At 40.7% G+C, this 18,263-nt stretch overlaps 1 protein-coding gene across 1 annotated transcript in view; it reads left to right on the top strand.

The window, feature by feature from the left end:
* The first annotated feature begins 634 nt into the window (after positions 1-634).
* The window catches only part of TSPAN15 (tetraspanin 15), a 29,906-nt gene continuing 12,277 nt past the window's right edge, over positions 635-18,263 (top strand). Inside the window, exons 1-3 of the mRNA XM_081329316.1 lie at positions 635-858; positions 13,144-13,329; positions 17,046-17,120. Of these exons, the coding sequence (XP_081185442.1) occupies positions 760-858; positions 13,144-13,329; positions 17,046-17,120 (360 nt within the window). The 5' untranslated portion in view covers positions 635-759. The remainder of the gene's footprint in view (positions 859-13,143; positions 13,330-17,045; positions 17,121-18,263) is intronic.

The following is an 18,263-nucleotide window of genomic DNA, read 5'->3' on the forward strand; positions in this document are numbered from 1 at the left end:
CGAGTAACAGGCGCTCACTCTGTTACGCGGCACTCGGGATTCGACCCGCCAAACTGCCTACTTGCATTTTTACGTGCTTTCGAACTACTAGGTTGGCAGAAGCTGGGACGAGTAACAGGCGCTCACTCTGTTACGCGGCACTCGGGATTCGACCCGCCAAACTGCCTACTTGCATTTTTACGTGCTTTCGAGCTGCTAGGTTGGCAGAAGCTGGGACGAGTAACAGGTGCTCACTCTGTCACGAGGCACTCGGGATTCGACCCGCCAAACTGCCTACTTGCATTTTTACGTGCTTTCGAACTGCTAGGTTGGCAGAAGCTGGGACGAGTAACAGGCGCTCACTCTGTTACGCGGCACTCGGGATTCGACCCGCCAAACTGCCTACTTGCATTTTTACGTGCTTTCGAACTGCTAGGTTGGCAGAAGCTGGGACGAGTAACAGGCGCTCACTCTGTCAGGAGGCACTCGACCCGCCAAACTGCCGACCTTCCGATGGACAAGCTCAGCTGTCCTAACCCACTGAGCCACCGGCTCCCTTCCTTAAACCTTCGTCACCTCTTAGTTCCAGCCTTGGCAGCAGAGGCGTGTCCATCTCGCCTCTCGGCAGCTGCTCTGCCGCGCTCAGCCACGCAGGCCGGCTGGCGCAGGCGAGCCGGTTCCAGGAGCCGCCGCCGCCGCCAGCGACGCTGCCTCTGGGCCGCCTGGCTGGCACGGAGAGCGGCAGGTGTCGAGCAGGGGGCGGCGGGGCGGGGGAGGGCGATGGCGGCGCCGGGAGACTCGGAGCAGGTTCGCTACTGCGCGCGCTTCTCCTACCTGTGCCTCAAATTCACGCTCGTCACTTACTCCACGGTGTTTTGGGTGAGTGCGAGACGGGGCGGGAAGCGGCGGCGGCTGCCCTAGGCGGCCCGGGAGCTGGGAAGGGCGGAAAGCGGACGGAGCCGGAAGGGGAGCCGCGGGAAAGGCGCCGCTTCCAGACCCCGGAGGGCCACAGGTGGTTGGTTTCGGAGAAGCGGAGACCGTCCCGTGAGAAACGCAGCGCCTCTCCGGGGAAGGGGAAACCGGGCTGGGGAAAGGCTGCGGGAGTTTGCCGCCGGCGGCGCCCGCGGAGGAGGCGGTCGAGCGGCCCGCGTTTCGGCGCGGTTCGGCGAGCTGCGAGCGGAGGGGGGTGAAGCCGAGCAAGGCTTCGTCTCGGCTCGAAATCCCGGTTCGGAGGCGGCCGCCGCCGGGCCGGGGTTTGAAAGCGCAATAATGTCCCCCCGCAAATAAGCTTTCCTGCCTGAGCCAGGGGGGTTGGACTAGATGACCTCCAAGGTCCCTTCCGACTTATTATTATTATATTATTATATTATATCAATAGAGGAGACGGACGGCCGTTCAGAGTTAGTTGTGAGGTCAAGCAAGTGCAGCTCGGCTCGTTTGGGGTACTTAAAAACGAAGGAGGCTTCTAACGGGACGGTCGCCTTTGTGAAAAGTCCCGAGGTTTTTTTCCAAAGGGAATAATTCCTTTGGATTTCTTCGACTGCTTTCTTGGCTTTCGAATTTATATTTAATTTCGCCGGGTGTTTTAAATACTTTTAGTTTCCATCTTTAGACAGCCCCCCCTTCCCCCATTGTATTTGCATTGTGTTGGTAAGCTTGTAAGCCGCCCTGAGTCTTCAGAGAAGGGCGGGATATAAATGGAATTAAAATAAAATAAAATAAATAAATAAATAAGGAAGATGGATTCCGAATTGAATTTCTCAGAAAAAAATACTCCTCCTCATCGACATCAAAATGTTGCTGCGCTGTCGTTGAATTGACTTAAAACAGTTAAGTTTTCTTTATGGTCAAATACAGGAACGGATACTCTAGAGACCTTATCAATCAGATTTTACTCTCACGGAGACATGAAGAGCATAAATGTCCTATTTCTGGCAAAAGAACCACTCGTTTTTAAAAATGTTTTGCATAATAAAATATAAGACTGTGAGCGTGCCTTTCAGCTGGCTAATTTAAAAAGAGGGATTATTGTTTTTTTTAAAAAAATCAAAAGCAAATCAAAATAGGCATGTTATTTCTAAAATAACATCAAAATAATAATTTAATTTTAATTTTAACTGGGCTTTTACTTATTCAGGGACGGATATAATTTTTTTAAAATTTGTTTTTAACTTTTGTATTTTTGTTTTTAATCACCCTGTAAACCACCCTGAGTCCTTCGGGAAGGGGCGGTATATAAATGTAATAAAATAAATAAATAAATAAATAAATTTGTAATTTATGTTATGATATGTGTGTGTGTGTGTGTGTGTGTGTGTGTGTAAAGAAAATACTTATTTTGGGGGATGTACCTAGCCTGCTTTTAAGTAGCAGGTGGTATCTGTGGGCGACAATGGCCTTTGCCCAATGCCGATTGCCCCCATTCCTGGATTGAGAATTTCTGCTTGCTGTCACTCATTGGTAGCCCGTCACTTGGATTGCTGCATTGTATTCTACACGAAGCATCTGGAAGCTTCAGTTGGTACAGAATGCAACAGGTGGGGTAGTTATGGATGCATCTTTGTCCATCTGTGTAAGACCAAGTGCTTAGTGATCTTAGTAAGCTTCAGGGTACAATTTGAAGTGCTGGTGGCCATCTATAAAGCTCTACGTGGAACAAGACTAGGTTATTTGTGGGACCACCTCTTCAGTGGCATCTCTGCCTGTCCACAAGGATTGGCAAGCTTGGGGTCATTTTCCTGGAGCAGGGTCATCTGGCAGGACCCAGAAGTTGAGCCTTTTCCTTTACACCACCTACTTTCTGAAATTATCTCTCCCCCACCCCCACCACTTCCCTGATACGTGGCTGGCCCTGATCCCATTGACCTTTAAAGGTAAAGGTTCCCCCGCACATACGTGCTAGTCGTTTCCGACTCTAGGGGCCAGTGCTCATCTCCGTTTCAAAGCCGAAGAGCCAGCGCTTGTCCGAGGACGTCTCCGTGGTCATGTGGCCGGCATGACTAGACGCCAAAGGCGCACAGAACGCTGTTACCTTCCCACCATAGTGGTCCCTATTTTTCTACTTGCATTTTGACGTGCTTTCGAACTGCTAGGTTGGCAGAAGCTGGGACGAGTAACAGGCGCTCACTCTGCTACGCGGCACTCGGGGTTCGACCCGCCAAACTGCCGACCTTCTGATCGACAAGCTCAGCGTCCTAACCCACTGAGCCACCACGTCCCTATTGACCTTTAGAAAGGGGTAAAACTATGGTTCTCTCCAGGCATTGGGGCAGGTTCATTGGGGTTCCCACCTGGAGGGATGTAACAGAAATTTGATATCTGATTGCTTGTTATTATTCTTTTCTGTTTTCTTGCCCAGAGTCACAGTCTTTCGAGTTGGGCAGCCATATACATTTCAGAGAGATATAAATTGGGAGACAAGTGTAAAATTTGGAACAATTAGTCATGTAGACTGATGTTTACACTACATCATAAAATATACTGGTATTATTGCTTTGTTTAGATTTAATACTATTCTCCCCCCCCCCCCCCCCGCTCCTATTTTATTTTCTCAACTTGAGCTGAATATAGATACATTTTGGGGGGAAGGATTGGTGGGCTAGCAGTACTGATGTCAAGCTAGTACTGATGGCATTGAAACAAGTAAATAAACATTTATGAACTTATTTTATTATGAATAAAATAGATTGTTGATAAGACTTGTGATTGTGACTGTAGAAACTTCAAGCTCTTATGGGATGAGAAATACAGTTCAAATATCACTACTTCCAGATTCTTCTTCCTCTGAGTAATGCCATATTCCAATATATATTGTAATTTAAAGCTTTTTAGGTGCTTTTTGCATTTTGCACAGTTGTAATGAAATTATTGTGCATTTTTGATTAATTAACCATCAAATACAGATAACATTAACTACCATTTGTAGATATTATTAAAACATAGCTGACAGCAGATTGAGTGTTTTTGGCTATATACATCATTGTGATTTATGAACTAGTTAATGAAACTAAGCTACATCTGGTTCTTATGTTGATCAGTGAACCGTGTCTCCTGGGGATTATAGAGATTAGTCAATGCAATTTTTTTGACATTTTCAGAAGCAATTCTTGCACATTCTTCCTAGGGCTGAGAAAGTGACAGGCCCAGATAAAGGATTAGAACTCACAGCTTTCTAGCTTGTAAAGCTGCAATTTAACACCCCTTTTCTCTTTAGAGCAATTCTTTCTTAAATGTTTTGCTCTCCGGACCCTTTTCCGTTTCTAAAAATTATGGAGGACTCCAAAAGAGCTTTTGTTTGTATAGGTTATGTTTATTGATATTTACTGTATTAAAATTAAAAGTGATGCTTTCATAGCAATTTACTGAATCGTGAAAAATGATATTAAACCACTAGGTAATTAACAAAAATACAATATTTTTCATGAATGTATGTATGTATATATGTGTGTGTGTGTGTGTGTGTGTGTGTGTGTGTGTGTGTGTGTGTGTTTATAAAATAATGCAGAGTGACGTTATAATTTTTTGCCAATATCTTCAATATCTGGCAAATAATTTTCATTTCATGGACCTCTCACAGGGTCTTGGAAGACTCCTGTGTCCTTTGACAACTTTTTAAGAAACACTGTTTTTGAGTAAGGCCTTAAGCTTCTTTATAAAAAGTAAATCCATTACTTTTTTTAAAGTTAGGTCTGATGTTGTGTTTGTCTTCTGTTTAGTAAACTAATATTAAAGTACATTTTCAGATGAATCAGGAAAGTGTTTTTTCTGTAGTCAATCAGGTTTGTGGTGGGAAGAATATATCTTTATGAATATGACCCTAGATTTATCATGGTTATAAAGCTGGGACTATTGTATATACTCATTCCTTATTCACACCAATGTAGAATTTTAAAAGGTGCTTTAATTTGAAAGAAAAATTCCTGACTATATGAAACACAACATGTTTTAAATGTATTTTTAAGAAATACACTTCATTATACCTTTTCAAACACTATCCTTCATATTAACAAAAGCATATTAATAGGTAAAGGAGTTGCCTTGAAGGATTATAAATGAGATATTATTCTCTAAAAATGTTTAGTTGCTTTATGCCTATTCACAAAATCATAACAGGCATTTATCAACCTTTTTTTAAAAATAATAATGAATGTTCATTTGCAGGGAGATTACTGTATTTATTTTTATACCTAAACACCCATAATAGTTTATTAAGCTTGTAGGCTGCCCAATTCTTAACGATAACCAGGCAGACTAAAAGAAGCATACGAGAAATACATTACTTTCGTTCTTCAAAAAAAAGTAAAAGAGCTGAAGTGGTTTTAAAATGACGTTTCGGTAGCGGAAATTCTGGAATTCTAGAATAAATTAATTAGAAAACAACATTTTAATACCACTGGGAACTGTCATCCATGGTTTGCCTAATGAAAATACATCCACTGATCTGTATTCAATGTAGAACTGTATGAGCAGCATGAAAAATTAATTTAAGTTTATATATGACTGTATTTTCCTGTCTTAAAAAAAGAAGTTAAAAATCTTTCATCTCTTCACATTGGAATACCAGTTTGAAATCAGATCCCTTTCACTATTGAAAGGAAAACAAATTTTGTAGCAAGTCCTGAAAGCAGCATTTGTGAATTAATATGGAAATATACTTGATAATACCCTGGCATTATTTCTTGCTATCTTGAATTATTCTAGAGGCTTTAATCTCTTTGAAAGTGAGACACGAATATAAATTCTTCCATGTATCTTTTCCTCAAATACCGGTACTTTCCTTCAAGTTTCGTTTTCTGTGCTATGGTATTAAAGGAAATTTCTCTGCTTTGCATAGGTTTATTTATTTAACTTTACAATTTTTATAACCTCTGAAAATCTATACAGCAAATTAAAATGATAAATGCAAGCAATACAATAAATGAAAATGATGAAACCCACAAGAACAATATATCAACAATAGTAACTTAGCTCTACTGCAGGGGTGTCAAACTCAATTTCATTGAGGGCCACATCAGCATTGCAGTTGCCCTCAAGGGGCCGGGTGGGTAGGGCCAGGGTGGGTGTGGCCTGATGGGTGGGCGTGGCTAGAGTGCGTATGCCCTACTGGGTGGGCATGGCCAGCTCTACATCGTTCGCATCAAGGGTGCCTATGGGGGCCTGGGCAGGAGTGGGACAGATCTGAGGGTCTCTGGCAGAAGGAGGGTCTCTGGGCCAGGGCCAAGGCAGTGGGGGCCGTTCCCTCCCTGTTTCCAGGATGGCTTCGTGGGCCGCATGAAACCACTTCACGGGCCGGATCTGGCCCCCGGGCCTTGTGTTTGACATGTCTGCTCTACTGCTTCTTAAAATGAAACTTTCTTTAAGCCTATATTGTAAAGATTTTATGCTTTCCATTTTTTGCTGTCTTCTTGTTCATCGAACATTTATAGAAACCTGCTTTTTTTTCATTATTCTACCTTTCTCAGTGCCAATAAAGGAGAATAGGCAAAGAATCCCTAAGACCAGCCCACCCACACAGACGGGCATGACACCAGAATATATTTTATTTATTTTATTTTTTATTTTAATCCCATTTATATCCCGCCCTTCTCCGAAGACTCAGGGTGGCTTACAATTTAAGCACAAACCAATGTGCTTAGCAGTAGCCTTCATTCTATGTATATGCCTGCTTATTAGGGCTTTCGGCCCCCGCCAAGCGGCATTATTACAAAGTCAGCTTAATTGCCCCCAACAATCTGGGTCCTCACAGCACTCCTTACCAGCACTGATGATGTTACCTAATTAGGGCAATGAAACGTCTGCAAGAAAACAAGGAAGCTCGGAGAACCCCAAAGATCTCTCACTTTTTGATGAAATTGGTTGGAAATCCATTTTGTTGGAAGATGTTGCCTAGATCTGTTTCCTTTTTCTGCTGTTCAGGGTTGCTGCTCACCTAAATAGAGTTATCCATTCTTTGTTAGTTTAGTGTACTAATTTTCTTTTGCCTGTGACCGTATTTATGGACTTAGGTGTAGAATTTTTTTTTAGACGAGTTTACGCTCCCAGTGCAAATACGCTTAAGACACTTGTAAAAAGTTTACATGCTTTCTTGAAATTCACATTTCATTTTTTCTCTTGAGCAAACATGTATTGACTCACTTACTTCTTTAGTATATCACATTTCTAACTGGGCAAAGGGTAGTTGGAGGAGTGCTCCTTGTATTTAAACTACCTAGGAACATGTGAGATTACCTGTGCAGTGTTTGTAAGAGGAAGAGGAATAAGATTAATTAATTATTGCATTTTGTTTGTTTAAGAGCCTTCCATCGGTTCGCTGGCCGCTAATGAAATAAACATCACTGGTTAAATTGGTTAAACCTTCCAGTGACATTTCCAGATTTTACAGACCCAGGTAATACCCTACTGTCTAGGATTGTGTCAGAGTACATATTTCCAGTATGCAGTATTAGGCTAAATTGTTTAATAGTTTTCTTTTCTCTCTTGCACACTTGCACGTTTCTTTTCAATGATCTTGTGCATCTTTTCATTCAGAATGCAGCAAATTGCTAAGCACATTGGTTTGTGCTTAAATTGTAAGCCGCCCTGAGTCTTCGGAGAAGGGCGGGATATAAATGGGATTTAAAAAAAAATACAATCTCTATTCCCATTTTTCAGGTCAACAGCAATAAAATGGAATTTCCTCTTTGGATTTCCACATTCCTCTTGAATTCTGTTCAATTGCTGAATTTGTTGTTGAATTTGAGTTGGGAATCAGATGGGCTCTACTTTGAAAAAACAATCTGCTCAATGGTGACCCAGCTGCCAGTAATTGCTTTGTGATCTAGTCACATTCCTTATAATTCAGGTTTTCCTCTGATCCTTTATAATTCACTATTACATGACCTGTGACCCACAGAGTTGGCAAATTAAATTAGGAATCTGAAAATCAAGAGTTAATAAGGTAGTGCAGTGTGAATCTAATTTTTAAATCTTGAGATATAGTATAAATCAGATGAAATCTCTAAGTGAATTTGTTTTTGATAAGAAATAAATGGAAAGTAGTTTAGGGTTTTGAGAAAACTAAAGTACACAATATAAAAAAAATATCTACTGTAGATTACATTTTGTTCCTGCATTCCAGTAATCTCTTAACAATAGAGATTACTCTCCAGTAGGATATCAAATAACAATTAATTAACCATAGGCAGAAGAGTTGCTTCATGCAAAGCTCTTCCCAGAAACATTACATGCCAACATATTTCCTTTCTTTGGATCTACTTCCTCTTATTTTCAGGTGGGTAAGTCTGCTAAGCTTTACTCCTCCTTAGGTAAAGGTAAAGGTTCCCCCGCACATGCGTGCTAGTCATTTCCGACTCTAGGGGCCGGTGCTCATCTCCGTTTCAAAGCCAAAGAGCCAGCGCTTGTCCGAGGACGTCTCCATGGTCATGTGGCCGGCATGACTAGACGCCAAAGGCACACGGAACGCTGTTACCTTCCCACCGTAGTGGTCCCTATTTTTCTACTTGCATTTTTACGTGCTTTTGAACTGCTAGGTTGGCAGAAGCTGGGACGAGTAACAGGCGCTCACTCTGCTACACGGCACTCGGGATTCGACCTGCCAAACTGCCAACCTTCTGATCGACAAGCTCAGCGTCCTAACCCACTGAGCCACCGCGTCCCTTACTTACTCCTCCTTACTTACGTCAAAATATGTAGAAACATGGAGTCTTCCTAGCATAGTTCTTTTAGATCAGGGGTGTCAAACTCAATTTCATTGAGGGCTGCATCAGCTTTGCAGTTGCCCTCAAGGGGCCAGGTGGGTATGGCCAGGGTGGGCATGGCCTACTGGGTGGGCATGGCTAGAGTGCGTATGGCCTGCTGGGTGGGCATGGCCAGCTCTACATTGTTCGCATCAAGGGTGCCTATGGGGGCCTGGGCAGGAGTGGGACAGATCTGAGGGTCTCTGGCAGAAGGAGGGTCTCTGGACCAGGGCCAAGGCAGTGGGAGCCATTCCCTCACTGTTTCCAGGATGGCTTTGTGGGCCACATGAAACCACGGGCCAGATCCGGCCCCCGGGCCTTGTGTTTGACATGTCTGTTTTAGATAGAAACTAAGATAGATTGACACCTGTTTGCTCCTTGTATATACGAGGAGCATAAGGTCATACATGAGTCAGATCTCTTTCAGCTGAGGTGCAACTGCAATGCCCCTCATTGATCAGCTGACTTTGTCACTTGGCACGGGTGTCCCACTTTGTCCCAGTTCCCTCTTGCTTCATCAACAAGTTGTGTTGAAAACAAGGAAAACCATTGGGCTGTTGGTTTGATCTCCTAGCTTGGCGATTTGGCTGCAAATATTTTGTCTCCATTCGGGGGGACATCTTCAGTGCGCTTTGAATTGTGCTCGTCTGTCAGAGCACTGGCCATTAAATGCCTTTTTGTATGATGTAAATTGGTGTGGGTTTTATTTGTCCGGATGTTTTTGAGTCATCGTCTGCTTTCGGGCTGTTTGATTGGCTGGCTATTGGTAAAACAATCTTGCTGATCATGTTGTAGATCACGTTGGCATGGTAATCTTGCTGTCATCTCCGAAACACTCTGTATGTATGGAATTGTGATTCGTCTGGTTGTTGTTGTTCCTGTTGTACAATAGTTGTGTTGCTTTGGGTGTTTGTATTCTTTGTGTGCAGCAATCTCTGGATGAAGTTTTGTGGGTCTCCATTTCTCTTGAAGACTTTGTATAAGTGTTTTTGTTCTGTTGATTTGCCTTCCGTGGTATTGCAATGGGATTCTGATCTCCCAAACAGTGTTCTGATGCAGCTTTGTTTGTGGCATTTGGAGTGGTTGCTGTGGAAGTACCGCCAACATGACCTCGCAGTAGCCCACAAATCAGCCTCAACTTTCAGACAGACCCTGTCAAAATCTAAGGAGCAGACAGAAACAAGCCAAGGATCAGGCATCATATACTGAATCCAGTGCCGCAACTGTGAAAAAGAACTATGTGGGCCAAACAGGAAGAAAGCTATGTACCAGACTGCACGAATATTTCTTGGCTATCAAAAGACACGACCCACTATCCCTCATATCCGTCCACAAAGATTCAGAAGGACACAAGTTCCATCTAACCAGGACCACAGTTGTAACCCAAGCAAAATCAAGGGGAGAAAGAGAATTCCTCAAAGTCTGGTTCTCCACCAATAAGTCAATAAACAGACACATTGACATGGACCTAATCTACCCACCACTGAGAACGAAAGAACTACTTCAAAGGCAGCATTTAAAACGAACAAACGGGAACCCCATCACATAGCAACAAAAATCACAACCCTCCACAAGAAACCAGACCACGTCTCAACAACAGCCACCCAGCCAGCCAAACAACCTGAAACCAGATCATGACTAAGTCAACCAAACGAACAAAAACCATTTGCATCACACAGACGATACCCAAACACCGAAGACTATGGCCCAGCAACAACAACAAGCCAATCAAACAGTCTGAAACCAGACCATGACTCAGAAACATCTGGACTAATAACACCCACACCAATTTACATCACACACAAAGGTATTTAATGGCCAGTGCTCTGACAGTCGAGCACAATTCAAAGCACACTGAAGATGTCCCCCTGAATGGAGGCAAAACATTTGCAGCCAAATCGCCAAGCTCAGAGATCAAACCAACAGCCCAACTACTAACCTAAGCTACTAATATTCAAACACATCTCAAGGAAAACCATTTTCAGATAGTAAGTGTTCATGCAAAAGTTGGGTTGCCACTGTGTAGCCTCGATGGTCATTAGAATGGATACCAGACTACAGGTAGTCCTTGACTTACGACCACAACTGAGTCCAAAATTTATGTTGCTAAGCAAGACTGTTGTTAAGTGGGTTTTGCCCCATTTTTTTTCCTACAGTTGTTAAGTAAATCACTGCAGTTATTAAGTCAGTAACAGGGTTATTAAGTGAACCTGACTTCCCCGTTGAATTTGCTTGTCAGAAAGTCGCAATGATGATCACATGAGCCTGGGACAGTGCAACGATCCTAAATACATGCCAGTTGCCAAGCTTCCTAATTTTAATCAAGTGACCATGGGGATGCTGCAGTGGTCATAAGCGTGAAAAATGGTCATAGGTCATTTTTCAATGCCACTGTAACTTCAAGTGGTCACTAAATGAATGGTTGTAAGTTGAGGACTATCTGTATCACCACGCTTTGGATCCCAGTATCGAAGCCTGGAAACAGGAAATCAGAACTGGGTAAAGAGGCCAGAATGGAGAGGATAGGGGATACTTGTCATCTTAAACAACCTCCAGAATGCTTGTTTGAGGTTTGGGTCATGTGCAAAGAATCAAGACCACATGTTAAGTTCTAGTTAAGAAGATTATTGCTCATGCTTATACACAAGAATCTAGTCAACTAATGGTCAGCACTAAATTGGCACTAGATAAGAGTCAATGGAATTCAAGGAGAGGACTGGACTTGGATCACTTGTGACTGATTCCTCTTTTGAGACTCCCTACCCCTCAGGTTCAGCCTCTTTTTCTCCTACAGTTTGTTTTCCAAAGCAGAGGGCTGAGAGATTTGGGATTTTTTGGCAGACATCTGAGGGAACTTGATGAGGTGCTCCTTATCACCAGCTGGCCAGGAATGGTGAGATGATAGTTAGTTCCTTTTGAGTGTTGCAGGCTTGCAAAAAATAAAAGTAAATTAACCTATTCCAATTGCATTCTTGTAAACTTACCTAATCAGATAAATTTATTTAAACCCAACTTAATTTTTATTACGAATCCAGATGACTTTGGAATGGGAAACCTGGTCAAGTTCCCTTAATGTTCATACATTTCATAAAATACCATACAATATTGCAATTGAAAATAAACTGATTCCATCTGTTGGTATACAGTGTTGAAAGAAAAATCTTCCATCAGGGTCTAGTCCAAGCTGGGAATAAATAAAATGTAGTCTGCTTTAGAAAGAAGATTGTAGTTTATTGAAGAGCAGAACCAGAAGACATGAGGCTCTGGAGCAGCTGACCACATGTAGCTGGGAGTGGTGGGTTTTTATACCTTCTTGGGCTTTTGTGTTTAAAGTTGTCCCTGTTTGAGGCTTTGTATTTCCTGTGTCACCTGAGTCTGAGTGTGCCCTTTCTGGTATTATAGATTAGAAGAATATAAAATTGTTTAAATTGTTTAAGTTGATAGGTTTTCCATGAGATATAGTGATTTAAAAATTGTTTTTTAATGTTTAAAAGGTAAAGGTAAAGGTTTCTCCGCACATGCGTGCTAGTCGTTTCCAACTCTAGGGGCCGGTGCTCATCTCCGTTTCAAAGCCGAAGAGCCAGCGCTTGTCCGAGGACGTCTCCATGGTCATGTGGCTGGCATGACTAGACGCCAAAGGTGCACGGAATGCTGTTACCTTCCCACCGCAGTGGTCCCTATTTTTCTACTTGCATTTTTACGTGCTTTCGAACTGCTAGGTTGGCAGAAGCTGGGACGAGTAACAGGCGCTCACTCTGTTACGCGGCACTCGGGATTCGACCCGCCAAACTGCTGACCATCTGATCGACAAGCTCAACGTCCTAACCCACTGAGCCACCACGTCCCTTTTTTAATGTTTACTATACTGTAAATTACAGATATAATCAATTTTATGTACGGGTTCTGTGATAATTATTTCATGGATTTCTTGAAGGTAAAAAGTTTGGGAAAGGTTAATCTAGAACGGTGTTTCTTAAAGTGTGGTCTAACCGATCTTGGGGGTCCTCTGAAAACCTCTCAGGAGTCCACAAAAACAACATTGTTTGCCTGATATTGAAGATACTTGCAAAAATGTACAGCAATGTCACTCACTCATGTCATTATTATTTATTTGTGCAAGAACTTGGGGTCTTTCAAGAGAGTGATTATCTTATTATCAGTTGCATCGATCCAGCTACAAACAGTTCCGTAATAATGTTTTTATTATGTGTATTAACCTAAAAGAGACAAAATACGGTCATTTTACCACCAAGAATATCAAAGCTCTTTGCTGTTTTTGGGCCAGCAGCAATTGTTTCTGGTCTCGGCTTTGGATTAGTGATGCTCTTCAAATGTCCTGCACTTAGTTATTAATGAAATGCACAGAATTTGTAATTCGTAAGCATACAACATTTTCCTCCTCCCCTCCCCCCTTTTTTTCCTGTTGCAGTTGCTAGGGGCGTTTGTCTTAGCTGTGGGCATTTATGCAGAAGTTGAAAGACAGAAATATAAAACCCTTGAAAGTGCCTTCTTAGCTCCAGCGATCATCCTGATTCTCTTGGGCATCGTAATGTTCCTTGTGTCCTTCCTGGGAGTATTGGCTTCTCTGAGGGACAATTTATGCCTTCTTCAAGCTGTAAGTACTTTTATTTAAGTAGAAGCCTATTTTCCTTGACCCTTCTAAAACCTGTAAACAGTTTTAAGAAAACCCGTCTAATCACTTCCTTCAGAAAGTAGCAGAAAGAAATTTCAGTGGGTCATTGTTGGCTCATGGTCTGTCAACAAAGCAGTTTTTATGATTCCTGATAGGGATCTGGGAAAAAAATGCTTTTTTAAAAAAAGAACTAAATGGAAGTACAAAGTAAAATTCATTTAAGAAAATTCAGGCCTTTAAAGGCCTTTATTCTTAATTAATAGTTAACCCATATTTAATCTACCTCCCTCCTGTGCACCCTGCTCCTTCTCTGCCTGTCTTTTAATTCATATTGCTGCATTTTCATTGTTTATTTCATTGTTTCATTGTTTTACTATGGTTATGTCCACATTTTTTATAACTTTACATTTTTGCTGTTGTAAGCTGCTCAGAGTAACCTCACAGCAAGATGGGCGGCAAATAAATTTAATAAATAAATAAATATGCTTGCATAGTGTAATGTTAAAAAACAAGGCCATTCAAAACACTACACTCTAGATCAGGGGTCTTCAAAGTTGGCCCTTTTATGACTTGTGGACTTCAACTCCCAGAATTCCTCAGCCAGGCATGCTGGGTGAGGAATTCTGGGAGCTGAAGTCCACAAGTCATAAAGGGCCAAGTTTGAAGACTCCTGGTCTAGATATACATCTTTCTTAGAAATCTGAGCAAGAGTCTTTCAGAGTAGTAACTGTGAGAGGGATCTCAGAGTCCTAGTGGACAATCACTTAAATATGAGCCAGCAGTGTGCTGCAATTGCCAAAAAAACCAACATAGTGCTAGGCTGCATTAACAGAGGGATAGAATCAAGATCACGTGTAGTATTAATACCACTTTACAATGCCTTGGTAAGGCCACACTTGGAATACTGCATCCAGTTTTGGTCACCACGATGTAAAAAAGATGTTGAGACTCTAGAAACTGGAGTACAGAGAAGAGCAACAAAGATGATTAGGGGACTGGAGGCTAAAACATATAAGGAACGGCTGCTGGAATTGGGTATGTCTAGTTTAATGAAGAGAAGGACTAGGGGGGACATTATAGCAGTGTTCCAATATCTCAGGGGCTGCCCCAACGAAGAGGGAGTCAAGCTATTCTCCAAAGCGCCCAAAGGCAGGACAAGAAGCAACGGATGGAAATTAATCCAGGAGAGAAGCAACCTAGAACTAAGGAGAAACTTCCTGACAGTTAGAACAACTAACCAGTGGAACAACCTGCCTCCAGAAGCTGCGAATGCTCCAACATTGGAAGTTTTTAAGAAGAGACTGGCCAGCCATTTGTCCGAAATGGTATAGGGTTTCCTGCCCGAGCAAGGGGTTCGACTAGATCACTTCCAAGGTCCCTTCCAACTTTATTATTATTATTATTCTTTCATGCTAGAATGTTTCAATTCCTTAACAAAACTAATTATTTTGAGGTAAATTATGCCTTTACTTATTAATAATTTAAATTGAAATGAAAAATAAATTTGAATTTAATTATGCTATAGTGCCAATTAACCCTTTATGACTAGAAGTGTTATTAACATTTTGTTAGCCTAGTGACTGAGATCAGAACTGGAATTGAACAAGTGTAATAGTAACATTATTAACTAAATTTCATGATGATGATTTTAAAAATTCAGAAATCTTTTAATAAAGATTAAATTTAATTTGAAAGGGAAATTATAGGATGAGAATCTGTTTTTTCAATTTGTGTTTCAGGCATAAGGGAAAACCTGATTAGTACTTATCAAACTTTTGTCTCCAAACTTTTGTGGAGACAAATTTGTGGTGACTTTTGTGATCTTGTACATATTGTAATTAGATACTTCTGTAATCAAGTAGTATTGTACAAGCCTGTGAAAGTCTGTTGTAGTTTAATTAGATGCAACCAGTGTTTAAAAATTAAATTTGTAATAGTTTTGAGAATATGTAATCATGTCAAACATACTTAGCTTTTTTGAGACGTTAGAGTTTAGAATCTGAAAAAAAACTGCGCAGAAAATTTGATGGAAATATTGAAGGAAACCCTCATCCCCCGGGTTCCTTCAGTCTTAGTGTTTTACCACATAACAGTAATAAAACTTCTGTAAAGGAATTACTATGTACAAATCATCCTTGTGAAAAAAATGTTAAATATTCAGCTCATCTATGTGTCCAACATAACGCCACTTCCTGTAGTTTATTGCTTGATAGAGGGCTTTTCCCAACCTTTGTTGTTTTGCTGTTGGTTTCTGAGTACGTTTTACTTTGAGTGAGTGAGAGGAAATGGCTGTTTTCTTTAGAATCCTTCAAAATGCAATTATTTCACTGCCAAGACATTTTTAAAAAAACCCCAAGGAACCCATCTTTTCAGGAAATACAAGAACAGAATGTCCTACGGTGGTTGTTTTTTTTTTTTTAAATATCATCAGTCTGGTATTGAAAGAGCTATATTGCTGGTAAACTGAGATAAGGAGGACAAAGGGGTTTGGGGCTTGATAAATACAGTTTGTACTTTTGTGTATATATATTCAGAGCTGCTGTTCTGACAGGAAAACTGTCAGGATTTGCAAAAACTTTTACAAATAAGAGAGGGCCCCTTAGAAGAAGCTGTTGAGAATTGCACAACAATAAGAGGAAGAGCAGTGACATTTCCTTGCAAGCAAGAGAATGAAGGTAGTCTTTGACTTATGACCACAACTGGGTGGTCATAACTTTTGTAACTAAGCACCATGGTCTTTAAGTGGGTCATCATGTTACCACACCTGTCACTGTTTTTCACACTTACAACCATTGCAGCATTACCATGGTCATGTAATCAGAATTCAGATTCTTGGCAATTGCCTCATGTTTATGATTGTTGCAGTTTAATTTATAACAACAACAACAACAACAACAACATAATAATATAATAATAATAATAATAATAATAATAATAATAATAATAATAATAATAATAATAATAATAAGATGATGATGATGATGATGATGATGATGATGATGATGATGATGATGTTGGAAGGGACCTTGGAGGTCATCTAGTCCAACCCCCTCCTCAGGCAGGAAACCCTATCATTTCAGACAAATGGCTGTCAAGTCTCTTCTTAAAAACTTCCAGTGTTAGAACATTCACAGCTTCTGGTGGCAGGTTGTTCCACTGATTAATTGTTCTAATTTAACTTTTGTATTTGTTGAATAGTCCTGCGGCAAGTTGTTCTGCAATGAGTTGTCCGTGGCAAGTTGTCCGTGGCAAGTTCTCCCATTTTTTCCTGGAGCAGTATATCTCTATATGAAATTGGGGAGATTGGGAAAAAGATAATTTTTCTCTTGCTGCCTTCTCAACTGAGTAAATTAGAGCAAAAATCTCCCCAAAGCATGACTAAGGGCTAGGGCTGTTGCCAAGGTTTGGTCAAAAAGGTTAACATGGTAGCTGCAATGGTGCAATCAAAGCTCTGCCTGACCATCACAAACACACATTATGCACATGGAAACCAGACAAGAGTTTCAACCATGCATTACGGCGAACATCCTGTAGACATTCTTGGGGAGAACGCAAGTACACTAAGCTCATCTCCAATTGTTCTGAAAGTTATTCTAATTAAATACTGTAAAAGTAAACATTCATCATTTCAAAACTAAGGCTCTTGGGCTGTGCAACTTTTATGTAATATTTTTTTTAAAAAAATCCTTCTTTTGCAGTTCATGTACGTTTTGGGCTTTTGTTTGCTCATTGAACTAATTGGTGGAGTTACGGCCTTAATTTTCCGAAATAAGGTAAGAAAATGGTTTGCCATTTTATGGTTTTTTAACCATAAAGTTAGGTTAAAAAAAAGAGTCTGGATCCTGCATAACTAAGATATTAACATTATTAATTAAATTGCATGTATGTTTATTATTAACAAAAATATTGTGAGAAATGTCTGCACTGAAGACCAATTTAGCTCATATTTAGATTAAATTGCAATTAACATGTAATTAAACATGTACAATTAAAAAACTTAAATGTCTGAAGTAAGAAGATGTGTAGTCATGGCCAAGTTACAGAAGAACATGCCAGATGCAGGGGTCAATTATATTTGGCTCTGAGAAAGCACTTTCACAAACTCTATTCTGACAATCTACATATTCTGCTAACCAAGCACTTAATTGTTTTTCATTTTGTACAATTTATTCTGCAATGTTTATTACTTTGCATTTGATGTTATCCCAGTCAGAGTAGTTTACATTAATCCTTCTCGCTCTCTGACATATTTTTAACTATCTTGATAACCATGAAGTATAGAAAAATTAATTTCTTTGAAAGTTGGAGCCAGTATCTAATACAATATCCTGTGTGCCTTCCTGTCATAACAGAATGCAAGCATCTGTTTAAACTCTTTTGCCATTATAAACTTGCCTTTTCCCCTTGCATAGTCTTTAACTCTTTAGAATATTTTCATCTGGAAACTTTATGAGCTTTGAAAACTGCTCTTATACAATTGATAGTATTTTCATGTATTAAAATATTTATGGATCTGTTGCATCAGTGAAGCATTGATGATTGAGTATCATAAAATGTAATTTTTAAAAGGTAGCAGTTTTCAAACTTAAAATTAATGATTGAAATCTCTGATAGCCAGCCCCAAATTGAAATCAACTTTGTATGTTGGGTACTATTACACTGGAAACAGTGTTTATGACCTGTGGATTTGAACTCACAGAATATCTGAGCCATGCTGGTTCAGGATATCTGGGAGTTGAAGTTCACAGGTCGTAATGGTAGTACAGGGTCCATAGTTGCCCATTCCAGCTCTAGATAAATTAGCAGGATGGAAACTGGCTGCAAGTTGTCTAGCTGGAAAATGAGAAATTATAAGGGAAGCAGGACACTTGTAGGTCCACCCTGCAGAGTAACACTAGGATGAAAGCCTTGGTGGA

This window comes from Vipera berus (genome assembly GCF_964194415.1).
Source record: "Vipera berus genome assembly, chromosome: 5".
NCBI classification, from domain to species: domain Eukaryota; kingdom Metazoa; phylum Chordata; class Lepidosauria; order Squamata; family Viperidae; genus Vipera; species Vipera berus.